Source organism: Spinacia oleracea, chromosome 1, assembly GCF_020520425.1.
Source record: "Spinacia oleracea cultivar Varoflay chromosome 1, BTI_SOV_V1, whole genome shotgun sequence".
Lineage (NCBI taxonomy): Eukaryota > Viridiplantae > Streptophyta > Magnoliopsida > Caryophyllales > Amaranthaceae > Spinacia > Spinacia oleracea.
The window spans coordinates 62,460,951-62,469,615 of NC_079487.1; the positions used below are offsets into that span (position 1 = coordinate 62,460,951).

The 8,665-nt window shown below is 39.1% G+C and overlaps 1 protein-coding gene across 1 annotated transcript; it reads left to right on the plus strand.

Annotated features, from left to right (window-relative positions):
• The first annotated feature begins 714 nt into the window (after positions 1–714).
• Positions 715–2,656, plus strand: LOC110777537 (uncharacterized). Its single transcript, XM_056834139.1, has 3 exons — positions 715–1,580; positions 1,636–2,056; positions 2,246–2,656. The coding sequence occupies exons 1-3, from the start codon at positions 715–717 to the stop codon at positions 2,654–2,656; spliced, it is 1,698 nt and encodes a 565-aa protein (XP_056690117.1).
• Positions 2,657–8,665: the final 6,009 nt, after the last annotated feature.

Below are 8,665 nucleotides of genomic sequence, written 5' to 3' on the forward strand. Positions count from 1 at the left end.
TCCTAATTCTCCTAGGATTAGTGCTCTAAAATTCTATCTTTCCACGAACTCTTTTCTATAAATACAGCCCCAAATTCGACGTGAAAAAAGGACACAATTCATATTCTGAGTATTGACTCCGGCCCCTAAGCCTAAGCCCCACGCTGCGAAATTGATCACGCGTTTTGTCGCAATCGATCCAAAAATCGAACATAACGTATCCTGTCCCTTGTAGCTGAAGAATTAAGCCCGGAAACTTGAGATTCGTTAAATAAAAGGAGAAATAGCAAAGCCAAAGTGGTTAGTTTTCTGATATGGGATTCTATTCTAGGATTCCATTTTTAAGCAATTTTAATCAATAAATGTATTTTCTGTTTTTGGCGGGAAAAGTTGTTAGAACAACTTTTGTTTGTTAGTGGAATCATTTATTAGTTGTGCTGGCACTCAGCTATATTAAGCAACTAATGCATTGGTTTTTATCATCAATTAATCGAATACAAAGATTCCTTTCTCTCTCCTACAATTCTTCTGACTTCTCCCTCAATTTTCTAGTCTTCTTCTTCTTCTTCTTCTTCTTCTTCTTATCTCTTTTCTGGATTTCTGACTTCCATTATTGGAGAGCTCGAAGCTCCCACATCATTGGTATCAGAGCCAACTGCTGCTCTCTGACATTCTGTAGTAGCTTCATCCTCTTCAGCATCCATTCTGGCTCCTGCTGCAACCAGAAGGAAAGCTATGGAGGATCAGCTCAGGAATTTGGAGAAAAAAATCGAGGAGCAAAATGAAAAACTCGAGGATCAAAACAAGAGGATGGATCAAAAGTTTGAAGAACTTTTGAAGGTAATGCAATCATTCAAGGATGCAAATGAATCACACTCTTCTGGCAGTCACAATGAAAGAAATGCAAACCACATAACTCTAGGTATGAATCCTAAGCTGTCATTTCCTAAATTTGATGGAAGCAATCCTAGAATTTGGGTCAAAAAATGCTGTAAATACTTTGATCTGTGTAAAATTGCTCAGGATCAGAGGGTAGATTTGGCTTCATTGAACATGATTGAAAAGGCTGAAGGGTGGGTTATGAACTATTTGTCTGTTAGGAAGCATATGATGGTAGAATGGAATGATTTTGTAGTTGATCTCTATGCTAGATTTAGGGATAATTCAGCCTTAAATGTAGTTGAAACTTTCAATAAACTACATCAAGTTAGTACTCTGGAGGAATACATAGATGAATTTGAAAACCTAAGATCTATTATGTTGATGAATAACCATGTCCTTCCTGATGCATACATGTTGGAAAGCTTCATTGGGGGTTTAAAACCTGCTGTTAAGCCATTTGTTAAGGCCTTCAAACCAGCTACCATTGCTGAAGCTATTGATTTGGCTAGACTTCAGGAAGAAAATCTAGAAGCTGTGTCTCCCAAACCTTACAAAACACCAATGTACAATCCTAAACCATTGCAATCTGTTCCCCTTTTACCAAACCCTAAACCACCATTGTTACCCACACCCACAAATAAGCCAAACACAAGCCTAGCCCTCACAAAATATCCACAACAAAGAACCAGAAATTTCAAATACATTCCAGCTGATGTAAGGCAAGAAAAAATTTGCTAAGGGTCTGTGTTACTACTGTGATTCCCCTTATGACAGAAACCACAAATGTCAATTTAGGGAACCACAATTGTTCACTGTAGAGATTCCAGGTGATCAGATTGAGGAACTCAGTGATTCTGATGAAAAAGAGGTGACTGAAAAAGAAATAAGTGAGCCCCAAATATCAGTGAGTGCATTACCAGGAAGCCAAGGGTTCAGCACCATGAGAGTTAGGGGACTAGTGAAGGGAAAACCCCTTCAGATACTGATAGACTCAGGTAGCACCCACAACTTTGTGGATCTGGATTTTGCTAGAAAATTGGGTTGCAAACTAGATAAAATACCAGCTCAAGCCATTACTGTGGCTGATGGAAACCACCTTGCTTGCCAACATAGTTGCCAAGGGTTTACTTGGGAAATGCAGGGGGTCAGTTTTGTGACAGATGTGCTACTGATTCCATTAGGGAGTTGTGACATGGTGCTGGGAATACAATGGCTTAGATTACTTGGTCCTATTAGTTGGGATTTTAATAAGTTAAGAATGGAGTTTTGCTTAGATGGAAAATAGATTATGCTTAAGGGGGTGCCAACTAGATAACTGAAGGTAGTGGAAGGAGAGCCATCAGCTAAACTTTTCAGTACAGCTGCACAACTGTGTTTGATGCAGGTGGTAGACCAAACTTGTCTAACCACAGAAGTGCATCAGGTAGAACAAGAGTGTGAGGAATTAAGGGAACTCAAGGTGACTTACAGTATGGTCTTTGAGGAACCAACTGTGTTGCCACCTATTAGAGGGGTGTTTGACCACTCTATTCCACTTGACCCTGGAGCAACCCCTGTGAACATCAGGCCTTATAGGTATCCCCTTAAACAAAGGGATGTTATTGAGCAACTAGTACAGGAAATGCTGGATAGAGGGATCATTCAACCAAGTGCTAGTCCTTTTGCATCACCAGTGGTGTTAGTTGGAAAGAAGGATGGCACATGGAGACTTTGTGTGGATTACAGAGAACTGAATAGTAAAACAATCAAAAACAAGTTTCCAATTCCAGTAATAGATGAGTTGATAGATGAATGATCAGGAGTAGTGGTGTTCAGTAAGCTTGATCTTAGAGCTGGTTATCATCAGATGAGAGTCAAGGATGATGATGTGTATAAAACAGCTTTTAAAACACACACAGGCCACTATGAATTTCTAGTCATGCCTTTTGGCTTGACCAATGCCCCTGCTTCATTTCAAAATTGGATGAATCAAGTTTTTAAACCCCTTCTCAGGAAATGTGTTTTAGTGTTCTTTGATGACATTTTGGTATACAGTAGAACATTAGAAGACCATTGGGTGCATCTGACCATGGTATTTGATCTGATGAAGGCTAACCAAATGTATGCCAAGGCAAGTAAGTGTATTTTTGCTACCAGGAAAGTAGAGTATTTGGGGAATTTCATATCTGAGAATGGAGTGGACACAGATCCCCAGAAGATTTCTGCAGTTAGTAGTTGGCCAGTACCATCTACAGTGAAAGAACTTAGAGGATTTCTAGGTTTAACTGGGTACTACAGAAAGTTTGTCAAAGGCTATGCTGTCATCAGTAAACCTCTAACTGAGCAGCTTAAGAAGAACAACTTCTTGTGGAATGAACAAGCTCAAAGTGCTTTTGAGGCACTCAAAACAGCTTTGATCACAGCTCCTGTCTTAGCTGTTCCTAACTTTTACAAGCAGTTTATTGTGGAAACAGATGCTTCCAGAACTGGTATTGGTGCTGTGTTGATGCAGGAAGGGCACCCATTGGCATTGATCAGCAGAGCTTTGGGACCCAAGTGGCAAAAACTCTCAGTTTATGAGAAGGAACTACTGGCTATTGTATTTGCTGCGCAGAAATGGGAACAATACCTAATGGGAAATCATTTTCTTATTAAAACTGATCAGAAAAGCTTAAAGTGGCTGTTACAACAGAAAATCTCTACACCATTTCAACAGTTCAGGTTATCAAAGCTGATGGGCTTTGATTATGAAATTCAGTATAAAGGTGGGAAGGAAAATTTGGAAGCTGATGCACTCTCTAGGGTACAAGGGTCAGAAGTTCTATGCATGGCTATATCTGTACTTGATTCTAATTTAGCCACACTGATTACAGCCAGCTACCAGTTAGATGATAAACTGAAAACTATTGTGGAATTTTGGAGCAACAATTGTTGGTAGATGGTTATCAGTTGCAGCATGGTATTTTGAGGAAGAGAAACAAGATGGTGATAGGGCTAGATCAAGAGCTTAGGCAGAAAATCATCACTTGGCAACACTCCTCTCCTGGAGGTGGTCATAGTGGCAGAGAACTCACTTTGAGAAGAATTAAAGCTCTATTTATGTGGAAGGGATTGTCACATGATGTAAGACAATTTGTAAGAAATTGTGTGACTTGTCAAGCATCTAAACATGACAACTCTGCATATCCTGGCTTGCTACAACCCCTCCCTATTACTGATGAAGTATGGGTGGATATTTCAATGGATTTCATTTCTAGACTACCCAAGTCTGGTGGAAAAGATGTCATATTTGTAGTGGTTGACAGACTAAGTAAGTATGCTCACTTTATGGCCCTGTCTCATCCTTACACAGCAATTCAAGTAGCTCAGTGTTATCTAGACAATGTGTTTAAGCACCATGGTTGGCCTAGGTCAATTGTCAGTGATAGAGATTCTATCTTTCTCAGCAATTTTTGGCAAGGTTTATTCTCTCTGCAAGGTACTGAGTTCTTGCTTTCTTCAGCCTATCATCCTCAAACAGATGGTCAGAAAGAGGTGGTTAATAGGTGTTTGGAAACATATTTAAGGTGCATGACAGGAGAACACCCTAGAAATTGGAACATGTGGTTACCATTGGCTGAATGGTGGTACAACACACATTTCCACACTGCAACTCAACTCACTCCATATGAAGTGGTCTATAATCAACCACCCTCTCTCCATTTGCCTTATCTACCTACTGAATCTAACAATGCAGAGATTGATAGGAGCTTGCTTAGAAGGGAGGCAATGATTCAGTCACTCAAGCTCCACCTCTCTAAAGCTCAAGAAAGAATGAAAGTGCAAGCTGATAGGCACAGATCTGAGAGAGAATTTGCAGTGGGGGAATGGGTCTGGTTAAAGCTACAAGCTTATAGACAACAATCTGTGCACAAAAGATCCAACCAGAAGCTAGCTTTGCAGTTTTATGGTCCCTTTCAGATTGTTGCTAAGATTGGTCCAGTTGCCTACAAATTACAGCTCCCTTGTGATGCCAAAATACATGACACTTTTCATGTCTCTCAGTTGAAGCCCTTTCATGGAACTTTACCCATTGCTGCTCACATTCCACCATGGTTTCAAGGGTCATCACCAGAGGAAAATCCAATTCAGCCAGCTGCTATCCTTCAGAAGAGGGTAGTTAAGTTTCAGAATAGCCCTCAAGTGCAGTACCTAGTCAGTTGGGTTGGGTTTGAGGATCATGAAGCTACATGGGAAGTGGCACTGGATTTTGAAGCTCGTTTTCCCAATTTTGTCATACAGATTTGAGGACAAGTCTTTTTTGGGGGGAAGTTATGATATGGGATTCTATTCTAGGATTCCATTTTTAAGCAATTTTAATCAATAAATGTATTTTCTGTTTTTGGCGGGAAAAGTTGTTAGAACAACTTTTGTTTGTTAGTGGAATCAGTTATTAGTTGTGCTGGCACTCAGCTATATTAAGCAACTAATACATTTTTTTTGATCATCAATTAATCGAATACAAAGATTCCTTTCTCTCTCCTACAATTCTTCTGACTTCTCCCTCAAGTTTCTAGTCTTCTTCTTCTTCTTCGTATCTCTTTTCTGGATTTCTGACTTCCATTATTGGAGAGCTCGAAGCTCCCACATCATTTTCTGAGAACCGTGACGCACCTCTTAAGGGTGCGTCGTAATGTGTCCCTTCGCATGATTTAATCGCTTTCCTCGCCCTTTTATAAAACTGTTAAACTATTAAATCTGATTGTTCTATCACGCCTAATAAAGATAATATCTTGGACAATTGAACTATCATGCTAAGTCCCTTAAATCAATCTAAACAAGATAATCACGATCGATCTAGTATTATGTGTTGCATATTGCTAAAATCAATTCACATTAGTTTAATAATTAACGCATGTCCCTTCAATTATTTATGCTGAGCTAGTAAGGATATCCTGCCTCTGGAGTTATCGAAGAGCGAGTACTCCTCTCGGTAGTTACAGTCCCCCGAACCCTCAATCTCTACCCTGCGGGTGTACGTTGAGCGATCCCCACACCAGGGATCACAAGGGAACCTATGGCCGTCGTGGTCAAACATAATGGCACTCCCTTTATGTCACGATAACCGGGTTTTGTCATTTTTTCTCATTGTCGTTAAAAACTGAATGGCGACTCCTATATTACTAGTCAATTGGGTGTAAACTCACAGGAAATCCAATTACACTTGATTTGACAAAAAGAAACGTCACGCCCACGAGGGACGAGGTCACGCATTAGCCTCGTGCTTTTTCGACCCCCTCACACTTGTCTATTATTCGGTAGTTACCGAAGTAACAACTTCAGTTGTTCTACATGATTATACACAAATGTAAACAAGGCACAATTTAATGCTAATAGTCTGGTCATTTAGTTGTTTTAAACAATGCATTATAAACGAAATTCAAACATTTAATGTTAATAGTATGCCCATACGGAATTGAATCCATTAATGGAATACAAACAATGAATTTTAATTGTCTTTGAATACGAAATAAACAAAATTACCGGGAATTCAGATTACACACACTTAATTGTTATACACAACACACAAACACACACACTTGATGGGGATACGGAATACACACACTCAATGGGGATACGATAAACACACACTTATTGGGCAAGAGGTGTCGGGGATGCAGCGACTGCATTGGCAGGGGGAGCAGCGACGGGTGGTGTAGCGGCATGGGGTGCAGCGGCATCTCGGCAGGGGGTGTAGCGACAGGGGGTGCAGCGAAAATTTCTCCAGCAGGTCCAACGCCATCTTCAACAGCAGGTCCGGCGCCATCTTCACCAGCAGGTCCAGCGCCATCTTCGTCTTCAGCCACTACAAAGCACCTCTCCACCCTATTCTTGTTGAAGACCCTTACATTGAATCGTCACCCTTAGCGTAATAGAAGTATATAAAATATCCATTCTTGATATCCTAATCAACAACGAAATCCAAGGCCGATAACCACGTTCCCCTTGGAACGCCACAAATGCACGTGCCACCTCCTTGGTGTATGCGCCATTCGAAGGAAACCATGATCCATGTTTCTACGAATAATGTCATCCACCATATAATTGAAGTTGGACGGTATATGCTGTTAAAACACACGCAAACAATTGTTCCATCACAAGCAGCAGTACCATGTACAAAAAAAAATATACATGGAAATAATTGTATAATCACATCTAAAGTTAGGGAAAAGTTTAGAATACCACTGTCTCTCTATTACTCTCACTGTAAAAGAAAATAATAAAATGCCTGAAATTGAACAACGCCATTCTTGCCGCTTGTTCTTTATAGGATTAAATCCTTTATATGTTTGGTTTCTTATAAATAAGTCAGAAAACGTTTTCAACTGCTTACAAAAAAATTATTTCAAAAACCAACCAACTTAAACATGACAGTTATCAAATAATTGAGAAAAATATTAACTACCCCTCAGAAAATAAAACCGTGCCCCTCAGGAAATTAAAACATGGTTGTGCAAAAAATAACTACCCGTAATCCATTAACACGTCGCCAAATTTTTACATGCATATAAATAATGCATAGTTGGTACCAATTTAGAGCGTGGTAATAGCCAGGCATACAAAACATAAAGTTAATAGTATGGGGATACAGAAAGGTAATTACCATAAACTTAATTTTGTGACTACCAAGGTCAATAAGTGTGTGAATTTCGGATAAGGTACCGCACTAACTAACAACCAAATTATTCCTAAAATATGTTTTCTTTGATTTTTCGGAGTTCATAACTTTTCTTAAAATCACTTCGTTCCCGATATAACTAAAGATTGATCATATCTTTCCATCCATCATTTAAATTTTGAAAAATTGACTGGTTTTATGAGTGACTTTGCCGCAATGGGAAAATTATAATTTGAAATGACAACGGAAGGGTAATTCAATCAAAGATAACTGCATTCGTTCCAATATTACACAAAAACATTCGAACATAACATCCTAAATTCGAATCACTAATGGAACTATTATCCTAAGAATACTCGAACAACATCTTAATTCTACTTGAATAAAACCACTACTGCAACTACAATGACTACAAATATCAAGAAATCCATGAATAGTAACATATGATATGCTCCCCCATTCCTATTCATGAACCTCATTTTTGGATACCTCAACTCTTCAATCTCTTTGTTCATGGCATTCATCTCGATTTTCATCAACTTTTTTCCCAACAACAGCTGGTTTACGACATCCCTCTTCCATGTAGTGTTATCCAAATCTAACCACTATAAATAATTGCATCTCCTTGTTTCCGTTTCTCGATCATAGTACTTGCAAGCAAATAATTTTCTACCTGGATTGTTATGAGTCCAAGTAGTTAGCCTTGAAACAGGAGCTCCACAATATCAATAATCACGTGGTTCATCAACCTGCAACAATTAATTGATCTTGAAACCCCAGATTAAGAATCCCCCAAATTTTATATACGAAGAACTCAAATTTGAGATTTTCACAAATTACCTGCTTCACTACGCGAACCATGTTGATAATAAGGGGAAATTGCTGAATTTAATTAGCTAAGAAATTTTAATTGGAATTTGACAACTTGATTAAATTTGGGGAATTTGACGAATTTGTTTTTGACCTAGGTCTGTTAATGGAAGTGCGGTTTAAATAGAGGTAGATGGAAGGAAAATAGGAGCAAATCTCTTAGAACCATATGATGTGGGTCCCACAAATGGAATATTTTACGGAACTTGTAAACAGGTCGTGATTTGACGGAACCGTTGGATGCCTAGTTGTTACCATGTCAAGGTGTGGCCGGTAATTGCCAGGTAAACACATCAT